This window comes from Petaurus breviceps, unplaced genomic scaffold (genome assembly GCF_028583685.1).
Source record: "Petaurus breviceps papuanus isolate PSGF00001 unplaced genomic scaffold, PetGlider_PUasm1.0 90879, whole genome shotgun sequence".
In the NCBI taxonomy this organism is placed as follows: Eukaryota; Metazoa; Chordata; class Mammalia; order Diprotodontia; family Petauridae; genus Petaurus; species Petaurus breviceps.
The window spans coordinates 11,728,709-11,743,571 of NW_027187368.1; the positions used below are offsets into that span (position 1 = coordinate 11,728,709).

Genomic DNA, 14,863 nt, shown 5'->3' on the forward strand with positions numbered 1-14,863 from the left:
TCCTCATTGGCTTTTAGGGCCTCTTTTGCCATTTGAGTTAGTCTATTTTTTAAGGTGTTATTTTCTTCAGTCAGGTTGTTGACTTTCTTTTCATGATTTTTTTGCATCACTCTCATTTTTCTTCCCAATTTTTCCTCCACTTCTCTTACTTGATTTTCAAAATCCTTCTTGAGCTCCTCCATGGCCTATAAGCAGTTCATATTTTTCTTGGAAGCTTTTGGTACAGAAGTTCTGACTTTGATGTCTTCCTCCAGCTCCATGCCTTGATACTTTTTGTCCCCAAAAAAGAATTCTATCATCTGTTTGTGCTTCCATTGCTTGCTCATATTAGCAGCCAATTTCTTGACTTTTGAGCTCTTTGCCATGGTAGAGCTTTGCTTCCAGAGGGGAGAAGTTTGTCCCAAATCACTGGGGTTTTTGCAGCTGCTGGAGCTATTAGGAGGGCACTGTCTCTAGAGCCCCCACAAGCTGGCTCACTGGTCATACACCTCAGGACCACCACCCAAAACTGCTATCCAGATCCAGACAGGTTAAAGCAAGAGTGATTACCCTCTGAATTGTTGCTTGGCCCCCCTAAGATCTGTAGGCCAGGAGCTCTGAAGCAGCCATGTGGAGGTGGCTGCATGGCTGCTGGACTCTGCTGCTACTTGCTCTGGGAGGCAGGGGCCAGACCACACTCCTAGTCCCCCCCAGTTCCAACAGAGTTCTACACTGACCTTTTACTTTGTCTTTGGTATTTATGGGTTGATATTTCTGGAAACCACCACAGCTGCTGGTGATCCACTCTCCCGAGGTCTGCTAGTCGGGCCACCCTGGAGCTAAAAGCTGGGCTGGGCTCCCATAGTGCTGCGATGAAGCCTTCCTGTCTGGCTACCGGGCTGCCTTCAGTGGGAGATTTGTTTCTCTCTGTCACTTTGTGGGTTCTGTAGCTCTAAAATTTTTTTAAAGTCATATTTTATAAGTATTTGAGGTGGTTATGGGGGAGCACACAGAGTTTTCCTGCTTCTATGCCTCCGTCTGCTCATCATTTCTTATAGCACGATAGTATTCCATCATAATAATAGAGCACAATTTGTTTAGCCATTCCCCAATTGATGAGCGTACCCTCAATTTCCAATTCTTTGCCACCTGAAAAGAGGTACTATAAATATTTTTGTACATATAGGTCCTTTTTTCTTTTTTTTAATCTCTTTTTGACTACAGACCTAGTAGTGGTATTGTTAGGTCAAAGGGTATGCATGGTTTTATAGCTTTTTGGGCCTAGTTCCAGATTACTCTAAAGAATAGTTGAATCAGTCCACAGCTACATCAACAATGCATTAATGTTTCATTTTCCCCCCACAACCTCCCTCAGCAATGGTTGTTTTCCTATTAGCCAATCTAATAGGTATGAGGTAGTACCTTGGAATTGTTTTGATTTGCTTGTCTCCAATCAGTAGTGATTTAGATAATTTTTTCATGTGGCTATAGCTTTGATTACTTCATCTGAAAACTGTTCATATCTTTTGATCATTTATCAGTTGAAGAGCTCTTACCTTTTTTTTTATAAATTTGACTCAATTCTCATATGAGAAATGAGATCTTTATCAGAGAAAACTTGCTTCAGAATTTTTTTAGTTATAATTGCTAAATGTATTTTCCTCCATCCTAATCCCTCCATTCTATTTTCTTTTTCCTTTCACCCTGTCCCTCCTCAAAAGTGTTTTGCTCTGACTACTCCCTCCCTCAATGTGCCCTCCCTTCTGTCACATACCCCCTTCTCTTTTCCCCTTCTCCTCCTATATTCCTGTAAGGTAAGATAGATTTCTTTGCCCAATTAGCCTCAGAATCTTTTATTGCAAAATGAGAATGATACAACTTCAGTTATCTACTACTCAGTTTTGTTGTGAAGAAAGCGTGCTGTCAATCTTAAATTGCTACAGATGTGTAAACAGTTGAAATGATAGGATTCTAGAAAACTGATTTGCTGAGGACCCTTGAGTGTCCTTATTCCCAACTTGAGTTAGAACCTGGGGAAATAGGAGAACCTAGTCACCTGAACCAAGGAGGACATGACGATTTCTTGGGCTTAGTACTTGTCAGTCCTCATTGCTCTGAAAATGGTTGAAAGTCTGAGTCTAGAAACAGTCTAGACTTTCTTCCCCTAAAAAGTTTATTTGGTTGAATGACGGGATTCCAAAACAATGTTTAATGAATGACTTCATATCAACTTGCAGATCTCTAGAAGAGTGTCTCCTGAATCTGCCCTTGTCCCTGTTCTTTTCCTTTTTTTTAAAATGACTTTGATGAATGATAAGACCTGCTGGTCTAAGTTACCAGTGACATGAAATTGGGATAGCCAACATGTTGGGTGACAGTCTGTGATAGTAATGGAATATAAAGGTCCCCCTGTATTGGCTTGGTTTTCAAACTTATTGTGTTAAAACCCAGAGCTTGTTAATCCCACCTGTGGGATGGACTTGTTGATGTGAAAAGAAAGTCCTGAACTGGGAGGAGCTGGTGACATAGATTTGGAGAGACACAAGAGAGAGGCAGAAGAACTTTTTGGAAGCAGCACCTTTGGAGGCAGAGATAGACTGAGAGGATTGCTGAGGGCCACTTTGAATTGCCCTGGACTTTTGAGACCTGCCCCCTGAGCTGCCAAGGACTGAGGAGACATGGCTGTTTTGCTGGTACTTTGTCTGTCTGTTTTGATGTTATTTTGCCAGATTTGTCCACTGGTGAAAGACAGTCCTGTTGTTGAAGAAGTTCTGGAACCTGGCTGTTGGCTAAGAGCTCCTGAGACTGTCCTGCAGACAGAGAGTGAATGCTGTCCACTGGTGAAGGACAGTGCTGTTGTTGCAGGGGTCTGGGAACCTTTCTGTTGGTTCAGAAGCCCCGAAGAAGGATTTTCTTGTTGTATGTTTACAGAAATCCTGGAAGAGGGTTTTGCTAATGTTTTCAGGGGTTCTAGGACTATTCTGCAGACAGAGGATGAATTAATGAAGAGACTGGCAATGTATCTTGTGGCCTTGCTAAGCCTTGTCTCCCCAGGAACTAAGATTGCTGAGAACTTGCCTCATGTCAAGATGAAGAAAAGACCTCCATTTGGGTATTAAGTGCTGTGCTTAAACTTGTTGTAACTCTGGGGTAGATTGAATTGTGATTCAGGGGTGGAGAACTTTTGACCTTTTTGTGTTCTATGGTTGAACAAATGAATGTACTTTACTTAGATTGGAAACTAATCTCCATTTGAGAAGAGGGTTTTTGTGATGGACTAAATGAAGGTACAGCCTAGGGGTGGAGTAGTATTTAGAACAGGGACTTTGTAATTGATTGAATGAATGTAAGGTCCTGGGGTGGGGTAGACTTGGAGATTATTTAATCACACTTAGTAAATGCTGTATTTTGAATGATGTCATATTTTGATCTTCTCTGTTCTTAATTTGTCACTGAATAAAATGGAGAGCACCTATGCTGGTATTCTGAACCTTGGGAAGTTGCTTTTGCTTGGCATTACATTACACAATCAAAACCCAATAAAGATATCAATAAATAGACTGAAGTAACAGGTTGAGACAAATAAGATGAAGTTTTTGTAGAGATTAAGTTCTGCCATTGGATTAAAAAAATAAATTTCTCTAGTAGAATGTAGAAAAGAGGTAGTTAGACAAGAACTCATGGGATTGATCAAGGTTCTGACTGGTTTACAAACTCAATATGAATCAGCACTATAACATGGCAGCCCAAGAAGTGGATGGAATTTGGGGGTATTTTAAGGAGGTACACCATATGAGGTCCAGAATATTAGTGGTGATAATTCTATTATACCTAACTCAGCAGTATTCTGTATTTGGTACTGGGAGCCACCACATGAGGACTGATGAAATGACTGTCCTGATGGGTAAGATTGTGTTTAATCTGGAAAAGAGAAGGCTTAGAGGGGATGTGATATGTGTCTTTAACTGAAGGGCTGCTAAGGGGAAGAAGGATTAAACTTGTTCAGTTTAGTGAGAGAGGTTAGAACTAGAATACGGTGTGATATTTGCAAAGGTCAATTTTGACTTGATATTAGGATAAAACTTCCTAATAATTCAAACTACCTATGAAGGCAGCTAGTTGGCACAATGGACAGGGTACTGGGCTTTGAAAGAGTAATGCCTGGGGTCAAATATAGACCCTTCCTAGCTGGGTAACCCTGGACAAATCACAACCTCCTTTTGCTGCAGTTTTCTTGTCTGTAAAAGGGGGATAATAATAGCACCTATCTTCCGTAGTTGTTGTAAGGATAAGGTGAAATAATATTTGTAAAGTACTTTCCAGATCTTAATGCTAGCTATTATTAAACAGAATGGAACTGCTTAAGGAGAGAAAAGGTTATTTTTCCTTGAAGATCTTCAGGTGAAGAGGACTGGAACACCCTTTACTGGGGAAGTTGTAAATTCTTGGGATTGAATCTTTTTAAAATTTATTTTATTTTCAATTCATGAAACAAAACAAGCATTTCCAAAGCACAGTACAATAAAAAAAGACGATTGCACATGAAACTGCAAGTCTACCATACACAACTTGCTATTCCTCCAAATGAGGGTGAAGTGGAAGGTGGGAAGGTGGGGGGAGAAGGAGAGGTAACAGGGATGGTGTAAAAAGAGAGGCTGAGAAAGAAAATAGTGAGTAAAAAAGTCAAGGGAAATTGGGATTGGATTTTACTCATATAGGGGCTCAATTAGTGGGTCTCTTTCAACTTGGATGCCATGTATTGCTCAGGATGATCAATAACATTTTTGTTATGTAAAGCTCAGTGATCTCATTTTTTCCCCTTGTGTAGCAGCAAGCACCCCAGCGTCCCCAGGGTGGCTGCCAACGCAGGTTCTTAGATCTGCTTTGTTAAAGGAAAGCAACTCAAAATGGGTTAACAAGCTTACTTTAATCAGTCGAATATGTATCGTTTACCTAGTTCAGGGGAAAAAGGTCAGCACCCCGAACGTCCGAGTATACAGACAGAATTATCAAGACAGAGAAACAGACCAAGTAGACAGGTTTCCAAACTGTCCAACCATTACATCCATACCAAATCAACATCTGGGTTTTTCAAAGCCGGGGGGCTCTCAATAACAGCTTCCCAGAGTCTCATCTGATCAAATCACAGAACACTTCTCAAAGTGAGCCCCAAAGCAAAGCTTCACATCAGGGATTATATAGCCTTCTCCTGGGTCAGAGAATGTAACCACCCTCTTGACCCACTGCCCAATCACACAGCATCAAGGTGTGGGCATTCCTAAAAACCTGGCCTCCTGCCACAGGCTCCATGTGACCACATTCAGCCTATTAGGAGGCAGAGTATATTTTCAAATCAAGGAAGATTCTCAGAGTCTCTTAAGCCTATCAAAGGGCCTAAGGACAGGGAAGATCTTTAAATTTGCATTTCCATTACACCTTGTTTTACAAGTCAGTTTATTAGTGGGGTGATGGTGTTTTAGACAATAAGAATGGCTGATAGTTCTCTAGCATGTGGAGGTTTATGAGGCATTTTCCTCTTGATTACCCTGTGAATGTAAGATCTCAGAGTCAGAGCTGGAAGGCACCCTAGAGGTGAATTAGTCCAGCCCTCTTATTTTTGAGAGGAGGCACTAAAGACCCAGAGATATTAAGTAACTTCTTTTTAAGTGACTTGCCCAAGGCCACACATATAAGAAGTGATGTGAACCTCAATCCTTAGACTCCAAATGCAGAATTCCTTCCTTTGTACTACAGAGGAGCTGGAAACATTATTATTTCCTTTCTACAGATGAGATATAATGAGGTGAAGTGGCTTGCCTAGAGTCATTCAGCTAGTAAGTATAAGAGTCAAGATTTGCACCCAGAACTTGGAATACTGGAACTGGAAAGGAATTTCATTTAGAATACCACTTCTATTTTATAGATGAGGAAACTGAGGTCCAGAGAGGGAGACTAATTTGACCAAGGCCACACAGCTAATTAATGACATGGCTTAGACTAGAACTCAAAATATGATTGAGGTTTATGTGTTGATCTGTGCAATTTCTTGTAAATGAGTTTACATACTCTTTAAAATATACTTTATCCTTTCTACTTACTCTAAAATCTATGATGGCAGGAAAGTCATAGTCAAGGGTATGGTTTAGTGTGCTTCAGATTTAGGTCTCTCTAACTGATAAACTCCCTTTGCTTTGTCTTGCCCCCTTATCCTCTGCAGGTGAACCTGGTACTGGGTGAAGGTAGGTCTCTGGGCCTCATGATAAGAGGAGGAGCTGAGTATGCCTTGGGAATTTATATCACTGGTGTGGATCCAGGGTCCGAAGCAGAAAGCAGTGGTCTCAAGGTAAGAGCTATCTTACAATCCCATGAGCTTCAGCTTGAGTGGGGAGAAATGAGTTATTTTTGTGACCTTTACCATCTCATGATTGTAATCAGATTGTTATTTTGTTCAGTTATTTTCAGTTATGTCCAACTCTCTGTGACCCCATTTGGGGTTTTCTTGGCAAAGATACTGGAGTGGTTTGCCATTTCCTTCTCCAGTTCATTTTACAGATGAGAAGGTGAGGCAAACAGTGGCTTGTCCAGGGTTGCACAGCAAGTAAGTGTCTGAGGCTGGATTTGAATTCAGGTATTCCTGACTTCAGGCCCAGTGCTCTATCCATTGTTCAGTATACTTATGCTGGTAATCAGATTGATTGCTGAGCTGAGTCATGTGGTCCTGATTTATTTTGGCTCTACCTTGGGTTTGGTAGCATTTTAAACAAATGGTTAAGATTTTAACAATTTTTTTAACCATATTAAACAAATGGTTGGTGGTTGCAGTGGTAAGGCCCTTCTTACACTGGTTCTCAAGCACTTTGGTGATGCTGTAGGAAAGGAATGCAGCATCCTAAATGATGGGGGCCATCTGAACCCATTTAGGTGTGTCTGGAGCTGCCATCAGGCACTAACATGGCATGACTTCTCACTTTCACTCTGCCATGTCTAATCTCTTGCCAGGCCCTACTGATTCTGCCTTTGCAGCATCTGTCATCTATATCCCTTTCTCTTTTCTGACCCTCTCACCACCCTAGTGCAGGCCCTCATCACCCTATGCCTGGACTGTTAGAATTACCTTCCGGTTGGTCTTCCTGCCTCAAGTCTCTTCTCTGTCCAAGCATAAGTCTAACCATGTGTCTCCTTTTCCCTATTCTCCCAATAAACTCCAGTGGCTCTATGTACATAGTTTATTATATGTCTTCTCTTTCATTAACATGCGAGGACCTTGAGTGCAATCATCTTTTTTTCCCCTTCCTTTGTATCTTTAGAGCTTAACATCATGTTTGCCTCATTTGTTGTTGTTGTTGGGTCATTTTCAGTTGTCTGATGCTTAGTGACCCCATTTAGAGTTTTCTTGGCAAAAATGCTGGAGTGGTTTGCCATTTCCTTCTCCGACTCATTTTATAGATGAGGAAACTGAGGCAAACTGGGTTAAGTGACTTGCCCAGGATCACACAGCTAGGAAATGTCTGAGGCTGGATTTGAACTCAGGTTTTCTTGATTCCAGGCCCAAAGCTCTATCCTCTGTGCCACCTAGCTGCCCTTTTGCTCCATAGAAAGTGCTTAATAAATTTGTGTAGACTGACCAGCACTTACCCTCTTCACAGTTTCTGATTTCCATGATTTCAGGTGTACTTATAAAACAGACTGGAGAAAAATCCATGAGCTAGAGCACAATTTGATGATTACAAGGTGAAGACTGCTTCAGGCTTCCAGGCTCCTTTTGGAAAGCAGGGACTGAATCTTTGTCATTGTCATAAACTAGTACTGTGTTAAGGAGACTATGCACTTAATGAGGATTTTTTTCTGATGAAGGTGATCCCAAGGGGGATGTTGGACAAGCCTCTGTACACAGCGGATATAAAATGAATACTGACCTGGTGATATGGAGTCAGAGAAAACCTGGGGTTTGGGCCTTTATGTCCTTCATGTTTTAATTTCTGCCTCTGTAGCCAAACACTGAGTTTTGAGACATGAACTCTGAGGAGTAAGGTAGCTTATCTCTGCCACTGCTTTTTAGAGAAGTTGCTTAATCTCTATGGGATTCATTTGAAAACAATATAGATCAGACCTTGGTGATGGATGGCTTATTACTTAGCCTGGCAGATAAGGCCTCAAATCCTTAGCCTAGAAAATTTTCATCAGCCAAACCCATGATTCCATTTCCACCCCCTCCTGCTGAAGGGTGCAGTGGGGGAAAATGTTTTGCTTGAGAGCCCAGAGACCTAGGCCACATCTGTCTTTATCTGTGCCAGTTTGGGCAAAGCAGTTGACCTTGGAGGGTCCCAAATTTCATCTTTTGTGAAATTGTCACAGGCTCTGTCTTCTGGGGAGCAGTGTAACTTTCAGCACATTCCTTACCTGCCCTGTTCCTCAATTTCCTTATCTGTAAAATGGGGATGCTATTACTTATATTGCCCACCTCACAATGCTGTTGTAATGCTTTTATAAATCTTAAAGCATTATAGATACCTGAATGCCTCTTATTGTGGAGTTGAAGCATTTTAATAGACCTCAGTAGTCTCCAAGGTCTCCTGTGTCTGTGATACTGCTCATACCTGTTCTATGCTGTTTCTTCTAAATGCACTATAAAAACATGAACATCTTTCTGTAGCAAACACATTTTAAGTAGTTAAACAAAAACCTATCTTAGAAATTAGAAATATAGGGGCAGCCAGGTAGCACAGTGAGTAAGAGCACCGGCCCCAGTGTCGGGATGACCTGGGGATTGAATCCCGGGCTCAGACACTTAGCACCCACCCAGAAACACCTGGCCGTGTAACCTTGAGCAAGTTACTTAACCCCAATGGCTTAGGGGCGGCCAGGTGGCTCAGCGAGTAAGAGCACCGGCTCCAGTGTCGGGATGACCTGGATCAAATCCGGGCTCAGATACTCAGCACCACACCAGAAATAACTGACCGTGTAACCTTGAGCAAGTTACTTAACCCCGATTGCTTACAAAAAAAAAAAAAGAAATATACCACCCCCTCCCTCTCCCCCTCCCTTTTACCCAACTTGGTAGTGGAAAGAGTTCTGAATCTGGAGTCAGTGGTGGCATTCAAACCCCAACTCTGCTTCTTATTACCTCTGTCACTTGGGCCTCAGTTTCCTCATCTGCAAAATGAAGGGTTGGGACTAGATGGCATTAAAAGTTCCTTTCATCCTTAAACCTATTGTCTCTCCCTCCATCTCTTTTTTTCCTCACAAATAACATGGAAGGATAGGCATCAGAGGGAGGATGTTTATTTGGCCACTTTTCAAGAAATTCTATAGAGGCATTGATGACTTTGGGCTTGTGATTACATCGTGGGCAATAAAATGCTTTATTTGCACATAAAGTGCCTTTCACAAAGCTCTTGCCATCTACAATATCAAATGCAGTAAAGTATTTTATATTCTTCAGTACTGTTACTGCTTTCTCCTGAAAGCTCTTTCAGATGTGTGAACATCTCCATACTCTGTGCTTTATTGGAAGCCCATTTGACTAATGCACTTTTCAGTGTGGATAATTGCACTGCAAGTATATAGGAAAAGGGGAGATTGATCATGTAGGGGGCAAGTCAATCACACGCATTATTTGTAAATAGTTTTCATTTTTGGCTAACGAGACAGCCTCCAGCATGAAAACAGCAACTCCTCGCAAGACTGAATTTACAGCCTGTCCAGCTCTGGGAGGGTCCAGCATCAAGGAGAAGAACCCCAGCTACTACACCTACTCAAAATCTTCACCAACTCTTAGGTCTCTAGACCAGCTGCTTTTCTCCGCAGTTACTCCTAGGGATATCAAGGCACTGTTTAGAAGCAGCATTAAGGCTTTCAAGACCATGAGAAAATCTTTTCTGAGACAATGCATCACCATAGGAAACTCCAGGGGAACCAGAGAGGGAGGGAGTAGCTAAGGCAAGGAGACACTGACTCATTGGACAATGTGGACTGTACTTGTGTCAAAATGAGACCCCAGAAGGGGGTTTTCAGAACGACTGCCCTACCTTTCCACTTAAAAGGGGGAAAGAATAGGTTTTCTTGACAGTAGCAGTTGAAACAAACCATGTAAGAAAGATGTCTCAGGAAAACTTGAAAAAGAAAGTCATGCTGTCCCAGGGGTTTCTGGGTTCTTATCTGGCAATAAATACTTTTGAGACTCAAACATAAGCATCTCAGGTCTTTGCTTGTAGTGTCGCTGGCTGCCTGTCTATAGCGAATCTCCTTTTAGATCTATCCTCTTTTTCTTATTCTCACTTTTCAAATGTCATCCTGTCTAGGACCCAAGATAAATCACCTTGAAACCCTTTCTCTTCTCTTTAAATGCTATTCATGTGTTCATCTCATCCAACCTGTACACATTCCCTGATAAGTATTCATCCAGTTGCTTCCTTAAGACTTTCAGGCTTGGGGAACTTCCTCTCTAAGCAGTCCATTCCCTCTGAATATCATGAATTGCTAGGATTTTTTTCCTCACACAGAACTAAAATCTGCCTCTGTTTATTTTCACCCACTGTTCCAGCCACAGAGAGTGATCTGCTCTCTAGGACCAGGTGGTAGAAGCCTACTCCTCCATTCACCTGCTAGCCCTTCAAAAGCTGAAGAAAGACATCAAACACATCCCTTCTGTCTCCTCTTCTTCATACTAAAATGATGCAGTATTGATGTTGTTAGGTGGCACAGGTAGCAGACTGGGCATAGAGTCAGAAGGACCAAAGTTCAAATCCAGCCTCAGACACTTACTTAATTGCGTGTCCCAGGGCAAATCACTTAACCTTTCTCAGCCTCAGTTTCCTCATCTGTAAAATGGAGATGATGCTAATACCTACCTCACAGGGTTGGTGAAGGGATCAAACATGGATAAAAGGCTCTGAAAACCTTAAAGTGCTATAAAAATATTGTGTTACTATTGTTAACGATGTTCAGTGTCACAGTGTGCAAGTAAGGGACAGGTCCACAATATTTCTATGTTGTCCAGTTTCTGCATCAGGTGTCAGAGATCACTCAGAACACCAGGATTCAAACAAATAATCATATCTATCTGTAGATAGATAGATAGATATATGTAGGTATGTGTGTCTATCTGTAGGTATAGATATATGTAGGTTTGTATGTAATCTGTATATAAACATGTTTTTTTTGTGTGTATATACACATACATACACACTTATATTCCCCAGTTAGAAACTATTCTCAAGGTGATTAAAAGCAGTTCAGGAGGATAAAAGTCACCTGCAAGAAGGTTAAAAGCAGTGGTAAAGAGATTCCTTGAGACCTCAGGAACTCCCAGACAACACCCTAAAAACTGCTTTTTGCTAAGGACCCACAGCTGGGACCTAGATCAATCCACCTCAGGGTTAAGTTAACCCAAACTGGAGCAGTTGGGCACTTCAGCTTTCTTGCTCACAATATTCTCAGCTGGTTTTATGTGGGAGTATTGGTATTAACTCACATCTCTACAATTCCCCCAGGATCCTGGCACATTAAAACTTCAAAGTTCCCTCATTAAGGATTTTTGACTTGAACTCAACTCCTATGCCAACTGGAGAAATTAAAAGCTTCTCTCTCCTGAATAGAAGTAGGAACTGGGACTGGGGCAAAGAGAGATTTGGTGTTTATTTTATTAGAGAAACCAATTCTAGAGGTACTATCACCCCTTCTAGTTCATTTCCAGCAAATCTTGCTAAAAGACAGTGACGATTTATATCCCTGACCAGGGTGTTAGCCTAGCCGTTTAAATCAACTCACTCTGAGACACCCACATTCCTCTGAGATAAACCAACAAGCAGATATGGCAGTCTCTGAGGCCGCCTTCCAGCATAATACCAGTGGCTTTTCTGTGACAGGAGACAGATTTCTCAAATCAGCCTAATTTATTCTTGCCTCTTGCCAGTCTGCCCATGTTCTCTCAGAAACACCAGAGTTTCTGAGATTTAAGTAGGTAGAGAGGGAAAAAAGAATTCAGAAACCTGTGCCTACCTGGCCAAGGCTGGTAATCATTCATTTCCACTGTCAGTGATTTGGTGTCCCTCCCGATGCTCCATTTTCTTCACAGGGGAGGCAGCTTAAAGGCTCAGTGGAAAGAAGGTTGAACTCCAGAGTCCTGGGGGTTTGAATTTCAACTCCAACATTTATCAGCTGTGGAAACTTGAGTAATTCACTTTCCTGATCCTTGTTTTCTATTGTTTTTAAAATAGCGATGATAATAATACTTGTGTTATATGCTTCACAAGGTTGTTTTGAGGTAAGGGTTTTCTTAAACTCTTGAGACAATAAGCATTATTGCTATCATCCTCAGCTTCTTGATTCAGATAAACATTTGTTTTATAACATTTTATTTGTTTTATAACATTTACAACATTTCCCAGAACTCACTGTCATTTCAAAGTATTGATACTGGTTTAAAGAGAGGGAAGGCAAGCTGGTGGAGAACTGGGCTGGAAGATGGGTGGGAGGGTGGGCTTCGTCACTAACCAGGTTCATGAATTTTGGCAACTTATTATATGGGCAACAGTTTTTATAGTCCTACCCCTTCCCTCAGATAGTATCTTGTCTGTTTATTATATACATATTTTATATTTACTTGTAAGTATAATGTTGTTTCACTTGATAGAATATAAGACCTTTGAGGACAAGATCTGTTCAGTTTTTGTGTTTGTATCCTTAGGGATCTAGCATCATACCTGTCACATAGCAGGTCCTAAGTAATGATTGATTGGTTAATTGATCTGGAAAAAGGGGGATTTGACTCTGAAGGTCCTTCCAGCATTCTGTGATATTGTGAGTCTAGATAGAGCAAAGCTAGAAGCTGATATTCATTCATTATCCTTCTCCCTATATGTAGGTACACATTCACACACACACACACACACACACACACTCTTTCTCCCACTTCTTTTCCCTTCATCATTTCATCTGAATGAAATATGAGGAAACAGGTCCTGAAATATCTTGTTATTTCCCGGTTTCCCCCTTCACTGAGCAGCAGTTGAAGAGGCCTCCATGTCAGGGCTGATGCCGCAGTGTGACACTCCCATCAAACTCCGGGCTTATTGATTTTTAATGTTGCCGAGGCTCTGCTGTTTTCTCAAGCACTGCTTGGGTGTTCACCAGATGCTTGCTATCTATTTAACATAATGCTCCATGCACTCCTTGGAACTCACTGATTTGTGTACATAACATGCTATGAATTGAAAACATGTGAAGAGGGAGGGTTGGGAGGAGGTAGACACCCTGGGTTAATGTAAATAATCCTTGTTGATTTCCAGAAGACACAGGCAGAAGGGATCATTTGAATCCCAGGTGTTATGACCAATACTAAATTTTGATGGTAAAATAAGCATTTATTGATAGACCTGTGAAAAATGATGCATCTCCCCACTACACATGTAGAAGGCATGGTATGTATGTTACAGCTTGGTCTATCTCGTCTGTCATTAGAAAACACGAGTCTCTTCAGTTACATCTCTCATTTATGGAATTTCTTCTTAGAATGGTAGTCTTGGGCCTTCTCTGAAATGAGGCACTTTGGCTCTACCCACTGAACTGAGCATGATGGATACATGGATCATAAGATTATAGATTCAGAGTTGAAAGGGACATTGGAAGGTCCAATCCCCTTTTTATACATAAGAAAACTGAGGCCTAAAGGATGCTCAGGTAGTAAATGCTCTTCCTTGAGTATAATGTCTTCAAATAGTGGAAAGAGTCATAAATTTAGAGTCTGCAGATCCAAGTTCAAAGCCCAGATATGTTGTTTATCTGTATAATCTTTAGTGTGTCATTTTACTTCTCTGGATCTCAGTTTCCTCATTTGCAAGATGAGGAGATTAGACTATAGATGGTTCAGTTTTAGAACTAAGGTCCCTTTTAGCTCTCAATGTATGACTCCGAGAGGGAACACATGAATTTTTTTGAGGAACTGCTCAAGAGAAAACCTTGTAAGGTTTATTGAAAGAACCCCTCTCTCCCATAAGGCAGAATGAAATTTTTGTCTACCAGTGATGACTATGAGTGGGTGACTGAGAATTTCAGTCTCTTCTTTCATCCTTTAATTCTTCCTTCTCCCTCTCTCCTTACTTTCTTCTTTTCTATGTGTAAATATCTTTGCACACCATGTATGTATATAGTATATATACACATACATTTAATAGTATGTGTACACACGTATATGTACATGTGAATATGTTTTTGTGTATTTTGCTATATTTACTTCCATGTGACCTTGCTTTTATATAGTATTTTTTTTTTACTTCTGCCTTTCATATATATCTGTTTTCTCATGTTGCCCTCACAATAACTATGTGAGATAGGCAGGACAGATATTCCTATATCCTTTGTACATAGTGAGGAAACTTATGGGAAACTTGAGGGAAGATTGTGACTAGCTAGGACTCATAGGATCTGACTTTTATCCTAGTGAGGAGAGAGTCCTTGAAGTAATTGGAAATAGCTGAAGATGAAATAGGCTATAGATTGGAAAGATTCCCATGAAAATGAGATAACACCAGTGTTTGCTATTCGTAGAAAACACACATAAACTCCCTCAACTCTATTTTTTTTCTTTTTGGAGGGCAATTGGGGTTAAGTAACTTGCCCAAGGTTACACGGCTAGTTTTTGTGTGTGTGTGTGTATGTGTGTGTGGGTGATAAGTGTCTGAGGCCAGAACCAAACTCGGGTCCTCCTGACTCTGGGGCTGGTGCTTTACTCACTGAGCCACCTAGCCACCCCAACTCCCTCAACTCTTAACACAAACAAAATATTTGTAAAGTGCTTAGCACAGCCTAGCACTCAGGAGGCACTTATCAAATTCTTCCTTCCTTCCTTCCTTCCTTCCTTCCTTCCTTCCTTCCTTCCTTCCTT

At 41.1% G+C, this 14,863-nt stretch overlaps 1 protein-coding gene across 5 annotated transcripts in view; it reads left to right on the forward strand.

Annotated features, from left to right (window-relative positions):
- Nucleotides 1-14,863, forward strand: part of WHRN (whirlin) — a 141,693-nt gene that overhangs the window by 59,944 nt on the left and 66,886 nt on the right. For all 5 annotated transcript variants that reach the window (XM_069073841.1, XM_069073843.1, XM_069073844.1 and 2 more), the window contains exon 3: nt 6,197-6,322. In XM_069073841.1, coding sequence (XP_068929942.1) covers nt 6,197-6,322 — 126 coding nt within the window. The remainder of the gene's footprint in view (nt 1-6,196; nt 6,323-14,863) is intronic.